This window comes from Melanostigma gelatinosum (assembly GCF_949748355.1).
Source record: "Melanostigma gelatinosum genome assembly, chromosome: 2".
NCBI classification, from domain to species: domain Eukaryota; kingdom Metazoa; phylum Chordata; class Actinopteri; order Perciformes; family Zoarcidae; genus Melanostigma; species Melanostigma gelatinosum.
This window is the reverse complement of record NC_136635.1, coordinates 11,019,494-11,039,270: the sequence shown is the minus strand read 5'-3', so window position 1 is coordinate 11,039,270 and position 19,777 is coordinate 11,019,494. Positions and strand designations below refer to the sequence as shown.

The following is a 19,777-nucleotide window of genomic DNA, read 5'->3' as shown; positions in this document are numbered from 1 at the left end:
TGTGCCATATTAGCACATCAGAATACAACTACATAAGACCATCGTTGTTTATGATATCAGTTCAGTCTCAGTCTCGATGTCTGGCTAAAAAGGCAGGTTAGGTGTATTCTGTAAAAGCTTTTAGGTTGATTTTTCTGTCTGCTACATATATGTTTACAAAAATTGGTTTCTTACCAGAAAAAGTCATATTAAATCCTTCATAACTCATCGAAAAATCTGATATGAAACGTAGCTGGGCGCTGAAGTTTCCATAGAGCCCCGCTTTGACGCTAGGGGGAAGCACTGAGCCAGTGAGTCGAGCTACTGGAACCTGGAAGTTGCTGTCCTCAGTGATGGAAAGGTAGTCATGGTTCTCCTCCAGATGGAATGTGTGGAAAACCAGATGGACTCCTTGAAATCCATGGACGAATGGACAAATGGATAAATGGACAGATGGTTGCATGAATGGATGGACAGATACACAGTTAGTCACAGAAACATAAATGGCAGAATATGAACACAGACACCAAACCAGAAACACATATCCAGCAACATATTGAGTGTAAATGACTGTGTACGTGTGTTCTTACCTTTGCCATGAGACACCTCTATAGTCCAGGTGCAGTTAAGAGAATTGGGGTAAAAGTCAGGAAAGCCAGGAGACAGAATCATCCCTGTTTTTCCGTAGACATAACCTCCACAAAGGGCTATAGAGAGAAAGTGAGAGATGGAGAAGGGGGGAAAAGAAAAGGAGAAGAAATTCATATTTACCTAAATCATAGACATATATTGAGTCCAGTTAAGAGGTTATCGTAAAGTCCTATCGTAGTTAACAAACTGGAACTGAACCACATCAAACCTTTTTATTTTATCTGCAGACCTGCAACATTTAAAATGTTGAAAATGTAATTTTTTGAACTGAACATGTGTCAGTATGGGCTTTATGTAAAAAACTGTTTTTCCCCAGATATGAACATAATTATAGGAGGGAGAAATTACAAGAAACAGCTGTAGCTTCATTCTCAATTCCCAGCTGCGTTTCTTATTAAACCTGCAATAACTTGCAGGTTTCTGTTGTGAAGTTTTGTGAACAAGTTGTGAACACAACACTGACATATCATCACCTTAGTAAACAGTTGCATATTTACACATCCAGGAGTTACAGAGCAACATTATTATTCATTTGGAGTTATCATTCTTGCCACCGAACTGCGAGTCCAATATTCATTGTCTTTTAGCTCAGGCTGGATCTCCACCAACTCTTGAGGGAGATTTCTGGCTGTTTAGCTGCTAAATGGTCCATTATATTCACCAGCTAGTTGCTAACTGTGTCCTACATTTGATGCTGAGCAGATAGTGTACAGTCTGTTTCATGTTGTTGTTTTTTGAACTGGAAACAGCTGCCTGTTATGGAAATGACACTATGAAAGCAGTGAGAGTGAACCAAAACAATAAGGTTGTGGTCCGGACAGGTTAAAGGTGCAAGATATGAGATTGGGAGCATTTTGATTGCCTCTCAACAGCTCTCAACATGGCCTGAGCCAGCAGCTCGTAGACACTGTGCTAACTGTACAAACTAAGGCTAACGTGCTGACTACAGTGTTTACCTGAGGGGGAACCGAAAGGTGGGTGCCACGCTTCAGCAACAAAGCTGTAGGTTGGCACTGCCTTATAACCTGCAACCACCTGAATTATTTTAGATGCCTCGATTAACATAGGCATCACATAACATTTTCACATAACTACTGACTATGGTGTGTCCAAGATATCATCAAATAATCAAATGTGTGACGAAGGAACATCATGTTATTGTCTGTGTCCACAGAATACAGTATATAACGTGAACTGAAAGGTCTTGAAGGTAAAAGAAAATGCAGATTCTGAATACAGCTATTCAGAGAGAGAAACAAAGAGTGAAGGCCAAAGACGCAGTTAACATGGAAACGAAAAGAAGACAAAGCACTCTTACAAAGGGGGAGTGGTATGTTTAAAGAGATTGAAGCATTAGTGTATTACCAGGCACCTAGCCTCCACACAGAGCCAGACCACTGATATGGACAAACTCATTTGGGATGGAGCAGAATGGAAAATACTACAGTAGTGTAATGGAGAGTCAAAGAGGGCATTACAGACTGTTGAGCTAAGATCATATATTCAGCTCAATTCAGTTACATTTAATTCAATTTAAGTGCTTCAAGGTGCTTTACTGACATTAAAATAAAAACTGGAGTGTTTTTCTTGCCTATGAAACAAACACATCCCAGACTTATATAAACTGAAAACAGAGACAATGCAATTATTTTCTTCACTCTTGTGAAGTCCCTCCTGTCTGATTCTTGAAGGTTTATATATATATATATATATATATATATATATATATATATATATATATATATATATATATATACAGTATATTGGTGCACAGATTTCCCTTGTATCTCCTAAAATAAACAGTGTGATGATTCATTTGGTGATTTGGGAATATGCTCTTTTTTAAATTACCGTACACTTTATGAAGACAGATTTTAAAGCTTCTCTTACTTGTTTACACTGCAGCTATTCCAGAGTGTCTAAAGAGAACTTCTGTGTCTCCGCCTCTCCACCCTCCACATCTCTCTGTCTGCCAGTGTCTTTCCTTCCATCTCTATTGTATCATTTCAACAGAGCTTGAGTTGAGTAGCTGTGATGAGAGCCGCTCTCCAACTCTTTGTCTGACTAGCAGTCTTGTGTGTGTTGCGACGACCAGTTTCTTCTCACTCCCATCACGATTCTACTAAAACTAGGACACTAATCAGACACTGTCTGACTAAATCACCCTTGTTGAGGGAGGCACGTGTGCGCCTCTTTGTGCGCACACTGTATCTATTGCCTGTTAGGGTGCACACATTAGAGTATGCCAAGGATCTGTGTGTGAGAAGATAGGGATGCAGAAAGATAGCTTGTTTTTCAGACAGGAGGTAAATACAGAACAATATCATACAGCATCAGACTGCAGCTGCACACTCCCTCCTCTTTCTTGCCTCCGTGTTTTTCTCGGGCTTTAATTATCTCCCTCTTAAAAGTTGCCATTGCATTTTTTTCTAAAAGGGATACTTGATTTTCGTCACTTCGAACAAGTTGTTGTCCTGGCACCAACTGCAAGCTTTAAAATATCACTGCGCCCCTTCTATATTCTCCCTGACACATAAAAGAGCAGCCAGTGTTCTGTATTATCTGTTTGGCGATTTAGCTGACCTGCAGGAATAAGACGAGCGGTTTGGGTCCAATAGACACTGCGGCATTACTGAAAGGGAACGATCTCTGCACGCCTGCGGGCGAACTACATGTCATTTTGACAAAATATTGTCAAAATAATGAATTTTGGTGGTCGGAATGGCAGAAAAAGGCTGTGCCTTCCTGTTGAAATGTTAACTGTGCCTCTGAGACTGTACTGTAAATAAGATCATTGTCGTTAATGTGTCCATGTGTGTGTATGAGTTGCTTTGAGTATTGTTGTGGGAGTTATTAAACTTCTTTCCAGTGGACTTTCCAAGTTTTCTCTGTGTTTGCGTGTGTTCATTCCGTCTTCCTCCCACCGCCAATCAACATGCAAATTAGGTGAACTGAACATGTGAAATTGTCAATAGGTAGTAAAGTAACAGAACCGGTAAAGTCAATGATTATCTGATTGATCAAAAATCCAGTCATGGTAAAACGTAGTTGACACATAATTCTGGTGGTATGATCTTCTCTGAAAGCAAACTATGATGTATTATATTCTAGTCAAGGCTTACACACCACTTTAGAAAAGTGCCGTTCTGAAATAGTGTGTCTTGTAATGTAACAGCTGTCTGGTGAGATGGCATGCTTGGATGAAAATTGAAAATGTCACGGTGGCCGTTTAAAACTGCTTATGGCTGAGACTGTGAGATAGATTGCCTCCGTATCAACTCACTCCCAAGTTGAGACATCCTGACTTTGGCTTTCAAATTGGATTCTTTTCAATCGGTGGAATGAATCATCAGACGCTGTGTATTCATCGCCAATGACAGCGTGAGCTGTGGGCAAATGCTGAATGAGAAGGCCTGCGATGGTCAGTGAGCATCTGTTTCAGTAGTGCCTGTTGACCCGCATAATTTCACTGAGGCTGGATGTCCAACTTGGACCATTTTGTTCGTGTATTCACTGGAGTGGGGATGGATTGTACAATTAACACTATGGCTGCCAGTTACACCTAATGAAATGGAAAAAAAAGCAGAAGACTGGGAAAAAAAAGTTACTTATAGGAACACCTGCACCTCCCTCTGCTCTCCTCACTGCCTCTGACTCTGGCTCAACTCTCTTTCAGCCACATCGCTCGACTCACTCCACTTCTGCTTTTATGTCCATGAAGAGGGGACCGTCATGTTCAGCGCCATCCCAAATCAGTTAGTGGAAAAATGAAAAGGACTATAAAACCCTCAAACAGCAAGCGTGCATTAATGCAGGCATACCGCTCACCTGATAATGCTGAATTACCAGGTTGTTTCGTGATTTTAGACGGTAGATTGCTTGGACCTTGTGTTTGAATTTGACATGTAAAGTCATTTGATTTGTCTGTATTGTGATATTTAAGTACTGTATGAAACTGCAATACCTTCCAACTTATCTCACACGCAACAAACACACAGCTAGTGGCTTCCAAAAGGGAATTGCAAATAGTTGTTTACTGTGGACAATACAACTGTGGTAAAGCAGAGGCAATTTTGCATGTAAGCATGACCCAGCTTTGGTGCTGGTCACTCTTTGCCAAATGTAAGGCTGCCTGAGTACCGAATGGAGTGACTTCTAACTGCATCTGCCTCATGTCTTATCTTTGGGATCAGCGTCACAGGTAACTCCAAGGAGACAGCAATCTGGCATTTTAATATCTCAGTCACCATCAGCAACTCAGCTGAAACAAGTCAGAAGCCAATTTACTTTAAATATTTTCAGTGTGACTAAAAATGAATAAGCAGCTACAATATAGATAATGGAGGAATGGATGATCTGAAGACAATACCTAAATGATAGTCGTCATAGTCTAACAATTCTTCATCATATTGTGCAGTGCTGGAACACCATCAAGTGACTGCGTTCCTCACATTATCACATAATTCTTGCTGTTAAATTCTTTTTGGAAAAAGGATACAAAAGGTTTCCGCTCACTATAGGTTTGCATCAAGAGGGCAAAAAATGAAAGAAAGAAAGATTCTCACCATCACAACTGGGGAGAGCGTGACTCCACTGATGATTGTGCTCGCAAACAATTGGCTCCTGATCACTCAGTGAGTATCCTTGATCACATGTAAATGAGACACGGGAGCCAATGAAATAGTTGCTGCCTTGGCGACGACCATTGACTGGGATACCAGGATCAAGACAAGCGTCTGACTCCATTTTCACACCTGAAAATCACATCACACAAGCAGAAGTACCACAAGTCAAGAGGGTGAATGTGTGTGTGTGTGTGTGGAGGGGGTAATTACACATTTATAAGCTGGTTTGAACAAAAAATGTTGCTGCATATGAGTAGTACCAGCAAGTAATTCATCTTGTGTCTACCAAACATTTCTATCAGTCAGTCAATCGGCCTTACTTTCATATCTGATGCTGAAGCCCGCCGCAGAGCGGCTGTTGTCTGTCGTGAACAACAGGAACAGGACGTTGGATGTGGAAATCAGGAAATGAGGCGCTTGGGTGCCGTGATATTCACCGATGAGGGGAGAAGAGGTTGAGGGGCCATCTCTGATTTCCAGTGTGTCATAGTTGACCTCGGTCTGGAACCTAGACAGACACACAAACAACAAAGAAAACATGCAAAATAACCTGGCATACACAAAGATAACCTTCATAAGGCATACATAATCGGTGTGCAGCGTACACCAAACACCAGCCAATGTAACCCAGCACTAACAAAAGTGATTGACTCACATTCTACCAGCTACCGGTAATTTAACTGAGCACTTAAACAACCACATAAATAGCTAACTAGCTGAACACTTTCGTCTCTGCCTGCAATTATCAACAGTTGTGTCTGAAGGGCACTCAGAACCAGTTTTAATCTTGAAACCGTTCGTGGTGCTGGTTATCATTTTAAACATAAATTACAGTAGTAACTGACTTAGAAGAAAAATATCACATTAATGCAACGAACTACCTGCCCTGGATAGAAAACAAAGAGTTGGAAACCACATACTGCTCTAACCAGCCAACGGAACAATTAACTAGCCTCAGCACAGGACATTTACATGCAGTGCAAATTCGGAATGACCTGCCTCATAGGCTATGAGGATCATTTTGCCTGCACGTCAATTCCCCAAAAAGTCAAATTTCAGCTTTAGCAATTTCAGGCTACATTGCATCTGCCTGTGGCTTGTTTTTAGAGAAAAATGTGCAAAAGGCCAACATCAATTATGTACTGCAGCAGTAACTCAACAACTACATCTATGTCTGATTAACAATGTTTCTGAAAGACTGACCAACTAATAGACTGACTAACTAATGTAATGTGTAAAAAACGGACATGCTTCAAAGATGACCCTGTTGTCCATTTACTAACAATCTGACAAGTATTCTGAGAAACTGACCTAAACAAACCTCTCTATGCCTCCATAACCAAATGACAAACCTGTCAAAGTGTATCTTCACAGCATGGTCTGGCTGTGCTTCAATCACCCACTGGCAGTTCAGAGAGTCTTTATAAAAGGAGGGCCAACCAGGAGACAGCAGAACACCAGTAGGAGCTGTGAGGTGGCCTCCACATGGAGCTACAGGGAAATAAACACACAACCACAGAGGGAGAGAAATGTATCACTTTTTCTTGCAACAGTATTATTGCATGAGCACAACGCTCGTATCACATTGACTTAGCAGATTCATCATCTTTCCAATTTGGGTTAGCGCTCTAATCCTTTCTAAATTTATAGAGCTCACACGCAAACATTTACCTTCAGAAAATATGCTGTGGCAATCTTGTGCTACAGTAAACACATTTGAGTTGCTCATGTTGGAAAAAGGGCAGAAATAATTATCGCGTGATCATTTATATAGCAAATCAAGTGTATTTATGTATCAAATAATGCCAGAAAACAGATTGTCATTTCCTGCAACTCAAAGAACTGTGCATAGCTGGCAGGTCTCGACACTAATTTATGGGTGAAAGTCCAAAAATCTAAATCACAGCACATTGAAATGCAAGAATTAGCTTCAGCTGAGTTTAGAATCCATATAAATAAAATACCTAATAACTTTGTCACTGTATTTGAGTTTTGGACTGGCCTGTCTACTTATATTAAGCTAGCACGTATAGTAACATCCTTTAAAAAACTTTAGACCTGGAGTTCATGATCCTGTTATTATCCAGTGCTCAGATATTATCCAGTGCTCAGATATGCAATTTGCAATGGCTTGTCTTTTACACTCTTACGCTTCTTCTGTTGTCAAGCTGCTGATACCTTCATCCTTCTGAATGATAACATAACTCCAGATTTTCAGCAAGCTAAAGAAAATTACTTTTCTTGTACCCGCTTTGTGCACACTGAAGCTGTGGTACTCATGGATGGGACGGACGAGACAAAGTCACCCTAGAAATAAAACATAATTATCCTTCCCCGTCCAATGGGAGGGATAATATTTCCCCATACTCCATATTTAATAAGGTGACAGCCCTATTTAATTGGATTGTCTCCTCCATCCCGCTTATTAACAACAGCCAACATTTGATAATGTCATTTAGACAATACCATCAAGATGGAGGGGAAACAAAAAAAGACATACAAATTCTCACAGGCCAGTGGATAACATTCCCCTTTAAAAGGTATTCAAATAAAATCACATCCGCTGTCCTTTTATTATTACTTCTAAATAGGAGCATATCTGCACACTGTGGATACATCTCTGTATATTGGAGTCTGCATATAATGAATGCATCAGTTGAATGAATTAGTTTCAGCACAACTTGTGCCAATTTCATTTGAGATTATTGTTGAGAGTGAAAGATGCGTGCAAACAAGCTGAATACGTGTGGGGAGGCTGAGGTCGAAAGCAATTAGTGGAGGAAATGTAGTGGAATTCCTAAGTTGTATAAGCACACTTAAGCTGCTTTGTCACCCTATATTCTGGCAAGTCCAACGTTTTCAACAATTGCCCGTTGCTCATGTACAAAGTAAACAGTTGTGTTTACCTTCACAGCGAGGTACAGCCGCCGACCACACAACATTTCCATCCTGGATGATGCAAGTCACCTGATCAGACCCCTGGAAAAAGTGATACTTATTTTAAGATAAGATACAAGCAGAAAAAAATCAAGAAATTAACATAAATATAAAGTAAATCAAGTACTTTTATACAGAGACAAATTAAGTACAGGGGAGTAAACAGCTTTTCCCTACAACTGATATCACAAACACCCAATATGCATGCTAATAATGTTAATACTTCTAATAAACATCTGTATTTATGTTGTGTGAACACCTTATAACAGTAGATTAACACAGATATCGGATTGTTACCTGTGTCCTAATGAATCCTTGATCACAGCGAAAAGCCACAGAGCTGCCGAGCTGAAATTGGTCACCATACCTTTGACCATTGACAGGAACTCCTGGGTCATGACATTCATTCTGCCCAAATGCTACAGAGAAATAACAAGGAGAGAAAAGTTTAAATAGCAGCCAAAAGACAAAGAACTAAATTAACCGAAACAAAGACAAATTTCTTTGCAACTGAATGAGAACAAAGAAAATATGAACAAAAAAAAAACAACACACATCGGTCATAGCATGGATATTTGAATTGTTGGAGTGGTTCAGAATACATTTGCATGTTTGATAATTTGAACAACAAGGTATTTCAATTTATTTGAGAACCGGAAATGTGGTTCTACCAGAAAAGAAAAGTTTGAAAATCACTGTCAGTAAATGTGACATCTCTACTGATATGGAAATATAAGAATGGAATTATCACGTGGATTCAACCCTGTCATGTTTAGCTTATATCATCCCTATTCCAGAGATTAACCTGATCCCACCCAGAGCACACGCCCAGTGATTGGACATGTCTCAGGTTGATTAGCTGCTGATGGAGAGGAAATGAGAGCAGACAGAGAAAAATAAAGACAGATGGAAAAAAATGAGCGCAAGAGAGGAAAGGGCAAAATATCATATTACATAGACCGCCAGATGAATGCAAACACATTAGCTTGTACATGCACACACATACTGCATACAAAAACCAAAGGCAAACAGAAACCATGCAAACTTTCACACACCAGTCATAGTATGTGAAAGTAGTGGAAAAGATTGGAGGGATAAAAAGATGAGAGGGATACATACATAGGAGAAAACAGACAAAATGAGAATAGATCAAATATTCAAATGATATGTGTTAACTCAGAGGAGGGAGAAGAGAGATTGTGCTGTGACTGTTTCAGATAAAGGAAGTGTGAGACAAGGTGAGCAGCGGCTGAGTGGCTGCGATGCAGTCAGCTGTGTGTGTAGTATCGTTAGCAGTGGCGGCTGGTCAATAGAGGGCCATGGGGCATGGCCCCACCATGAGCCACACAAAAAAATAAATAATAATAATTATAATAATCATAAATTATGTAAATTGCGAGTAATGCAAATAATGCGTGTTTGATACTTACATTTTTTTTGCATGAAATCATACTGGGATGTTTGCTGAAATTGATAGGATGGCCCTACCTAGAACATTTTCCACCAGCCGCCACTGATCGTTAGCCTAACATACTGTTCAAAACAATAAAAGTGAGCAAAATGTTTTACCCAGAGAAATATACTCTATTGTTTTCCTCCACTGTGTGTCTGGCCGCAGAGCAGCGGCTGGGGACCAGCTCTTTAAGAGGAGTGAGTGAGGAGTAAGCATTCACGCAGCAAGCAATGGCAGGATAAGGCCCTGATCAGACAAAACTCATTTTAGCAGATCGGGTCAGCTTTTTGCAATTGTTTTCAATGAGAGTGAAGCATTTTGCGCGCTGCTTTTGCATCGCTGAGTGCCTTGCATTTTCCGCTCTATGCGCCAGCAGCCTCGAGCTCCCTGAAAGCCTGGAGTTGACTGTGTGTGATTCTCCAGGCGGAGATACAATAACAGTGATGGGACAGAGAGAGAAATAAAGAAATGACCTCTAACTTTGACAGCAATATGTTGAAAATGAAGTGTAAAATGGTTCTGTCTTTGTACCGGCAACGTGTGATTTTTCAAGGGGGTTTTCCTAGTGTACAATGAATTCTTGTTTCTTGGTTCCAAGTCTTTTGTAGTCATTTTGCACCAATTGATACAGTATGCGCTCAGAGCGGCTCAGCAATGCACTGTGGTTAATGCAGTCCATCACAAACAATGCGATGCATTACAGCAGAATCATAACTGTCTGGATGGCTTCAATTTCATAGTTGAGCAAAATAAAATAAGAAAACCCACAATCATTTGTGGATAGTAAATTATGTGAACCATACATGTTTTTAAATGAGGTAATAGTGATTATGGTTTTGTAAACAGTACAACAGTGATAATCACTATTTAAAAACACCCTTATCCAAATATAGCATTGATGTCATTAAATGTAGCGGTCATTACAATGAATTAAATCTTTAGACGTGACAGAGATTTCCCCTACATTTAAACAAATAAATGAATAACATTTATGACTTATTTATGATTTATGACGGTGTGTCAAAGTTTATATTTGCATTACACAACATTATTCATATAAACAGATACTGATATATACTCACAGCAATACCAATTGATATTCATATATGCATTAAAATGCCAAATTAGAGAAAAAGCACACAGATGCCTGATCTGTCTTTCTTAAGTTACTATGTTGATGTGTATGACAAATTTAAAATGACATTCTCAAAATGTTTCATCAACAAAAATGATATGACTGAAAGTTAAATGTTTTTTTTTTTAAATTGGGTATTTATCAACAGTAATTGTGTTTTTTTACTTTCCTCTACGACTGTTGACAATAAAGACATTGCAATATAAATATATATATATATATATATATAATGCTGCATTTCATTTGTGTTCGGATTAGAGAGAAAATGGTTTGCATTAGGATTAGAGGTAGGACTTGTTACTCTGTGGAGCTGAAGAGACAATAAATATTGTTTTTTTTGTTCCTTTCACTCAAATGTAACCTTTCAAAGGGAAGTCAGAGACAAGATCATTTTGGGAGGCAGTGTGGGAAATGCTGCAAAACCGCATGGAAACCACAAAGAATTAATCAGAGTACGAATACAAATCAGTCAAGAAGAATAGCAACAACACAGCAAGACAGAGATGACAAGTGCTTCAAGAAAAGGTAAGAACATCTTCTTAGTCAAAACATAGTGTATATTGCAGCTGCATTGGATAATAGACAACTATTGTTTTCAGTTTTTATGTCTTTGTTTATGATCACACACTGTCACAAACCTTTGCATCTATCAATTCGCCCTTTTTCTTCCTCTAAGAAATTGTATATGTTTTACATGTCAGTAAATCTAATCAACAGACAGACAGACAGACAGACAGACAGACAGACAGACAGACAGGTAGGTAGGTAGGTAGGTAGCACATACTGGTGTAGCTGATATTGAAGCCTTTTCCAGTATTAGAATGATCAGATTGAAATTCCAGTCTTATGATGTGTCCATTCGAGGCGATCTGTGATGGAACATCTTTTCCCGAGAACGTCCCAAATGTTGTTGGCTCAGACAGGCCTGAAATCGAACACAGTTTAAACAATCTTTTACAGACACGTTTTAATGGTGCTTATCTAATTCCGTCTGAATAACATTAGGCCAAGGACATACTTGGAAAGTGAAGGACTCCTGTAAAAAGGGAAAAGTAAAACACCACAAGAGACCTCAAGAGATGTATTAAATGATATTAGGGTTCGGAAAAAAATAACTTTGAGATGACTCAACAGGTCTTAAGATTCTTGTTTATGTTAGCACATTGTAATATGTTGTTTTGGTGTTATTTTGCAGAAAAATGTTACCAATATACATGCTTTAATAAATACTCTGTCGGTAGCACAATGGATTCATCGATCACCTGCCTGTCAGTGGGATTAAAGAATTGAATGGAGTGAAAATAACCCATTCAATTCACTTCATTCAGTTCTCTGATACTGTCAAAACCAAAATGGAGGAATAACCCATTACCATTCCTGAATTCAAAATCTTATTTAATAAATGTAAATAGATATAAGCAGCAATATGTGGCTTAGAATGTTTCCCTTCCAAAGTGACACAATATTGACACTGTATGCTGTATTCAAACATTGAAGCTTGTTACTGGTGGAGCCCAGTTTGGCTATTTCATTACATTGCTGGGAGTTTTAACAACAGCAGTGAGTTACAATGCATATGCTGTTGAAAGCTTTGTGTCTCAAATTGTAGTGTTTGTCCTTAAAGGAGCAGTGTGTAGGGTTAAGTGGCATTTAGCGGTGAGGTTGCAGATTGCATCCAACTGAATACCCCTGCAGTAAAAATGCAAAAGTCTCTCTCCAGAGCCAGTGTTTGGTTTATCCGTTCTGGGCTACTGCAGAAACATAGTGGTGCAACATGGTGGACTCTGGGAAGAAGACCCGCTCGCTATATAGAAATAAATGACTCATTATTAACGAAAAACAAAAATTCTTCGATCCTTTTCTTATAAGGCCATTGAAGGATAATTAGTGTTTTTACAGGTTTAGGACTTTTTCTGAGACTATTGAGATGAAACGCATCATCACTGTGCTAAAACAAGGCCATTTAACATAGTCCCTGGACATTTGGAGATTCTCATCTGGAAGTGTTTTTTTTTAGCAACCATCTCAGTTTCACTGTATAATACGATATAAATTCAAGTAAAAGTCGACAGTGTCCCAAAGTGGGATGCACGTCATTCCATATCTGTATAGTAGTAATGCACTTTGTTTCATGAAAATATACAGAGAATTCTTAAATGTCATTATAGCTGTACATCAATACAGGCTTTTTCATCTCATTAATGTCGGATGAAACTTATACGGAATCAAGACCCTTTAAACTGAAATCAAATTGTATTACCCTGCTGATACCGAACCCTGTTCAGTACCACGTTGGACCACCTTCAGTACGAATAACAGCTTCTACATGTCTGGGCAGTGACTTAATAAGGGACCTGTGGAGTTCTGGTGTCAGTCCTTCACACAACTGGCAGAGGTTGATGGGTGGATGCTTTTTTTATATAGAAGCTGCATTTGATTGACTCCCAAAGAAACTGATATCAGGGGATTGTGGTGTTCAGGCCATTAACGCTATTTCACCGGTAGGTGTCTTGAGCCATGCATTCCAAGACAATTCTCTCACCATGGCAGCGAACATTATCTTCTTCAAAGTACCAATCAAACCCCTGAGGGGGAGATGATTGCAATGAAGGGCTGAACCTGGCTGCTATATTAAGATATGCTCTGGCATTAAGGCATCGCTCTATAGCCATTAAAGGACCCACTGTATACCAATTGAATGGCCCTGAAACCATTACCTGTCTCCCACTGGCCTGTGCAGCTGTAACCATGTATCACCTAATTTCTGTCTGAGATATTTGTGTCACAGCATAGTATCATTTACTGCAACCACACACTTTTTTGGCAGAATACACTCTGCTCTTGAGGGTGCTCCCAAATGATCCAAACAGCAGCGACAGGTTCAGTAGGGAGCGTAATATAACCCTAAAGGGCTACACAGAACAGAGCCCAGCAGGCCCTTATCAGTGAGATATGGAACAAACATAATTCACAGGGAAAGAAATGCCATCCCCTGCAATGGTGATAACACTCATGAACAGGAGGAAGCTGAGCTGGTTGATAGAGAAATCAATCGTCGCAGCCAGCAACAGCAGTTTATAGCAGGTAGAAATAAACAGATTAACCAGCAGCAGCGCCATAATGATCACAAGTAAGTGAAGAGACATTGTGAGATTATAAAGACCACTTTATTGTCTTGATTGAATGCGATTGGAAATGTAGTTTGAGTGTGATCAGTGATTATAAATGGCAACTGATGCTGATGAGCTATTGGCATGCACAACTTCAGTTCACTGCCAGAACTAACACAATGCTTGTTGTTGCTGCTGATGACCCACCAGGAGTCTAGCAGATTGGGGCTGCAGGAACTGTGATTCATCAGAAAACACCTGGAGTTCTGTACCAGCAAGAGAAGCAGCACTGTTGATAGTCATTATGGCGTTTGCCACCCAATATGTCCTGTGTTTGTCGACTAAGGGCCATCTGCCCACGTAGCAAATGGTTGAAGTGGTGTCTTGTGTTCTGATCCGTTCCTCGATTACATTTGAAAAGGTCACTCTGTGGTCTCAATCATGTTTTTTCAAAGTCTGACAGTCTTTACATCTAGTCGTGGTAATCCATGCGTACACAAAGCGATTTGCTGTTGCAATGAAAAAGTAAGACATACTTCTTCTGGTCATTGAGTGCATTCATTGTATGATATTCTATTGATGACACCTGAACAGTATTTATACTTTTTCATCATTTATACTTTACTTTTGAAATATATATTTTAAGGGCATGCACAGTATCAGATCAGATACACCAGAATCATTTACATGTTATACGATTACGGTACTGGATATTGATAATGGCTGAGATGATTGGTATTGACACTTTCAGATTATTCCTGATCCATCCAATCCTTAAAAAATAACAGAGAGCAATCAGCATGATTGATTGCAGTGTTTTAGAAAACATCGTTAGGAACTTACGAGCCTATTTATTGAAAACAATATTCAAAATCCTCGTAAGACTCCAACAACAAAAGGTGCAATGAAAAGCAGTGTGACCCTGACAGGGACAGAAGGGGAGATACAAGAACTCCTCGGTGATAAAGACACACTGCAGCCAAAATTGGGATTCTTCACCAACACTCCTACAGAAACCTTTCTTTTAATTTCCTCCTCGACTTGGGAGTTTTGGACTTCGACTCAATTAAGCTACGTGGCGACTGAGTTTCACAGTGTCACCCACTTTGTTCTTCAGCAACCTAAAAGCTCTTTCGCATAGTCATTATTGCATTGATAGGCAAGCCACCAGGAGTAAAAGAGAAGCAATGCAACAATAGCTGAAAGAGTGACAAGGTCCTACGCTTACTTATCTAAGAGGAGAGATTCACAGAAATGCCTTTTGTAACAGTCTATCACGATGTGCTCTTTTATTAGATGACAACAATGGCTTTCTGATTATGTTAACTTTTTTGTGTACTTTTCAAAAGCGTACCTTGAAGCTTTATCTGATTTCTTACACTGTTTCCCAGCTCAGGTGATTTATGGGTTATTGCAATGGTTTCTCTGTTCACTTTTGCTTGCCATTGGTTTGTATTGCATTGTTCTATTATACAGGGATAAAAGTCTTGAATGTCAAGGTCACATAAACTTCTTGGTGAATGGAAAAGCCTGTGGGTTTCTCTGATGCAGAGAAACTTTCATTTTATTGCATTAGGATGCAGATTTATTTTCCTGTTGGGCTGAAGCATCTCTTTCTTATCTATGCTCGTTCAAAGGCATAACAGCAGACTGTGCGTCACAAAATTGGTTGCATAACAGCCAACTTGTTGATAACAATTAAACAAATGTTTTACATTTGAATGTGTGACATAAGGAGAGACTTTCAGACAATGCCAATTAATCATCAATGTATGTTATCAATGATAAGCAACACTTGAGAAGTGATCTGCTTATTCAACCATTGCAATGCTGCACTGTGTTGCTGTTAAACCCATTTGTATTCTATATCAGCCTGTTGAGTGCTGTGGTGCAGCAGTTACGTTCAAATGAATTCAAAAACATGTCCAGTGTGATTTTGAAAAGCAGAGTAATAAATTATGCACACTTGTAAAGTAGTTAACCTTCTGAACACCTAATTCGTAATCATTTAATGGGTGCCATATTAACGGATACTGATCCTTTACAAGGTATTTACAAGCCAACACCTGTTTATGGTGGGACAAAACCAACTTCTGTCATAGGTACTGTCTTGGTGTACTATATAAACTAAATGCACTTTTAGATTGAACTGATTTGACTTTTTTTTTTAACTTCAAAGTTCACACAATTTTGATGCAATATTTCTTACAACAGTAAACAGCCTTTGTGGTTTTCACCCAACCTGTCTTTATCTGATCAATAAGTGTATTTACAGAAGTCTACAGAGGCAGTACATTTCATGAAGGTTTTGAAATCTTGATTACTTTCAAGAGGGCATGTCAGTTATGGAGTAAGTCATTTTTTCGTTTAAATTTCTGAAAAGAAGACACACAGTGTTGTTTCCATGTGACAGCAGTGATCGATCACTAAGCGGAGCAAACTGGAAGACTTTGAAGCAACAACTTCAATTGCAGTTTGCCCAGTGGAACAGCACTAATTGCCCTGCAATTTTCAAAACCCTGCTCCAAACAACATCCCTGCAGAGGAACAGGTTTACAGCCAGCCCATTTAGCACAACTTCATCTTTAATGACAAGCCAGTCAAACAGGGGCTTTAGTTGATTCAGTTCAAATCAATAACTTTGATAACAATGGGTGATCAAATGGCCCTGTGTTCTGTGTGTAGAGGAAAGGTGCACAATTAAATGAATATTCCAACTTTCCATCCAGTTTGCCAGCTAGCCATTCCTCAACCAAACCCAATCAGAAGTTATCTTTAGTTATCTTAAATTGAGAAAGAGTGCACCCCCAGCTTATTTGACCTTTTTAACGATTTCAGAAAAAATACATGCACATCCATATTTCAGCCATTTAGAATTTGCATATATGCATATCCTGAGGTGTTAATTTAGGAACTACGTTTTCAAAATGACTGTGATATATTTAAGATACAATTACCTTCATCTTTGATCACCAACCAGTCGAACTGTGGCTCCAGGTCAAAGTCAGAAAACAGGAGATGAATGCGGCGACCCGGTTCAGAGATAATCAACCACACACAGTTCAGGTTGTTCCCATACTCCTCTGGGTAGTTTGGGGACAATATAGTCCCTGATGGAGCCGTGAAGTTGAAGAAACATGAAACTACAAACAAGAAGGAACAAAGGCAGGAAGGAAAGAGGTCAAGTTGATAGGTAAGTAGGTATGAATGCAAGCAAAAAAGCAAAGACAAATAAATATAGCAATTAAAAAAAGAGGCAAAATTAACAATGCAAAATTAACAGGAAATCAATCAACATAAATATGTCTGTATGGACTATGTGTACTTACAGATACAACTGGGTTTGTTGCCAGACCACTGGTTATTGTGCTGGCACGTGATGGTTCTCTCGCCCACAAGTTCAAAAGCCGACTGGCAAAAGAAGGTCAACACGTCACCATGTTGAAAGCGATCACCACTACGACGACCAAATGCCGGCACCCCAGGATCACCACAGCCTCCACGTTCGATCTCTGTAACACATTATGCTGATAATTAATGTCAACATGCGACATGGTGACATTCAGATAAGGGGTTGTCTGTTCGAACTTGTGAGGTGGGATTAAATGGCAATAAAATGCATTCATTGATTTGTAGATTGTCTGTGAGACTAATCAGAACATTCTGTAGGGGGTGTTTATGGTAATGATAGATAGATAGATACTTTATTAATCCCGCAAGGGGAAATTTGTGCGCTACAGCAGTAATTATGGTACAGGTAAGCAATCTAAGTAACAGAGTAAAAAATAAAAAATATTGAGTATAAAAATGCACAGTATATACAGTAAAAATAACACAGTAAAAAACATTAAATGTAAAAAATGCACAATTTATACAATGAAATAGAATAATATTAAATTAACTAACTAAACAGTAGTGCAAAGGTTTAACCAAACAAACAACAACAGTGTAATGGTGTTATGGTCTTGTGAATAATTTGGCCAGAGGTGATTTATTGTATAGTCTAATAGCAGAGGGCAGGAATGATCTCCTGTATCTGTCCTTGTGACAGCAGAGCTGGATCAGTCTGTTGGAGAAAGTTCTTCACCGTCCCTGCAGGAGGTGGTGGAGAGGGTGGTCCGGGTTATCCAGTATGGATAATAGTTTCTTCCGTGTCTTCCTCTCCACCACCTTTTCCAGATTGTCTTGTTTGCAGCCAATGATGGAGCCGGCCTTCTTAATCAGTTTGTTCAGTCTCCGGCTCCAGTGCTGCTCCCCCAGCAGACTACGGCGAAGTAGTCATCAGAGAACTTCTGCAGATGGTATGACCCTGAGTTGTACTGGAAGTCAGTGGTGTACAAGGTGAACAGGAAGGGAGACAGAACAGTTCCCTGTGGGGCTCCACTATCACTGACCACCGTATCAGACAGCACACGGCCCAGTCGGACAAACTGTGGTCTGCCTGTGAGGTGGTCAGTGATCCAGGAGACGGTGGACGTGTCTACCCCCCACCACCCGCAGCTTCTCACTCAGCAACACTGGTTGGATGGTGTTGAATGCGCCGGATCCGTCCAGGTGGGATTTGATGGCGGCGTCCACTCCCACATGAGGCTGGTGTGCAAATTGCAGAGGGTCCAGTGACCAGCCTCTCCAGCACCTTCATCACATGAGATGTGAGGGCAACTGGTCGGTAGTCGTTGAGGCCAGATGGAGTTGTCTTCTTTGTTACAGGAACCAGGCACGACGTCTTCCACAGCACCGGGCTTCAGGCGCAGGTTGAAGAGGTGTTGCAGGACATCAGACAGCTAGATGGCGCAGGTCTTTAGGATCCTGGGGCTGATGCCGTCAGGTCCTGAATCATCAGTGGTGGAAGAGCCCTTTGAAGTTGAGGGCTCTGTGTCCATGCAGCTCACCAGGGGGGACAAATGAGGGGGGGGGAGCAGAGGTGTGGTGCGTGGGGGAGACAGATGAGGGCTGTGAACTGAACCTATTGAAGAAACCGTTTAGCCTGTTTGCCCTCTCCAGGGAGCCCCCTGGTTGTCTCCCTCCAACCTTGAAGCATGAACCCTTAAAAACGGACCTACTTTTTAGGCCTCTGCTCAAAAATTGCAAACCCATACTAAAAGGAGCATAACTCTGCCACCACAAGGTCTATTTGAATACTTTTTGTGTTATAATAAAGGGAACACTTGTTCAGATTTTATAACTATCGTTTGATGAAGCAATTTCTGTTGTTGGTGTTCTTTGGTTCATATCTCCCTGATGCTTTGTTGTAGCTGGATTCGATGTATATGTCAGGAATCTGTGGAGTGTCTGCTTTCTTTTGAGATCGCTAGAGTAGAGTCAGAAATTTGGCGAGTGGGTTGACTAGGTGGCGCTATATGGATTTTGATATTTGGTAATTCATTTAGTTGGTGTTTGGAGCATGTAGAAGCGGCTTACATATTATTGTAGCCCAGGTTATGTTGTTTAATTTGATGTGCGACATCATTATATTCGTTTGTGATAAGTGCATTTTTTCGGACGGTATATGCTAAACTTTCTCCACAGCCCCCAAAAAAGGGGGCGCTCGGGCTTAAGTGGTGTGCTATGTTCATCCTCGTGTAATACTGCTGGGTGTCGCAGTTGCCAATTTTACTTCTGTGTCTCTAAACTGTGACTTTTAAAAACCTCGTTCAGACTTGTGGTTAGGGTTAACATAAATGTGTGTGCATCTTTGAATGAGTCTGCAGCCTGTAAACAGACTTTGTGTGCTGTCTAAACACAAAGGCCATACTTACAATATATGGCTACAATGGCTACCTTCTTCTCTTGTTCGTCAACAGGTTAAAAAATTGTAAGAACTTATCATTTCTTAGAAGAAGGACTAGCAGCAGCTTCAATGCGGCTGCGTGGACCATCAAAAAAA

The 19,777-nt window shown here is 40.0% G+C and overlaps 1 protein-coding gene across 1 annotated transcript in view; it reads right to left on the bottom strand.

The window, feature by feature from the left end:
- Window positions 1-19,777, bottom strand: part of LOC306788818 (CUB and sushi domain-containing protein 1-like) — a gene marked incomplete at both ends in the record, with an annotated part of 359,256 nt that overhangs the window by 114,201 nt on the left and 225,278 nt on the right. The window contains 10 exons of the mRNA XM_079284484.1: window positions 175-390; window positions 570-686; window positions 5,196-5,384; window positions 5,576-5,763; window positions 6,608-6,746; window positions 8,162-8,234; window positions 8,490-8,611; window positions 11,565-11,705; window positions 16,848-17,033; window positions 17,220-17,402. Of these exons, the coding sequence (XP_079140610.1) occupies window positions 175-390; window positions 570-686; window positions 5,196-5,384; window positions 5,576-5,763; window positions 6,608-6,746; window positions 8,162-8,234; window positions 8,490-8,611; window positions 11,565-11,705; window positions 16,848-17,033; window positions 17,220-17,402 (1,554 nt within the window). The remainder of the gene's footprint in view (window positions 1-174; window positions 391-569; window positions 687-5,195; window positions 5,385-5,575; window positions 5,764-6,607; window positions 6,747-8,161; window positions 8,235-8,489; window positions 8,612-11,564; window positions 11,706-16,847; window positions 17,034-17,219; window positions 17,403-19,777) is intronic.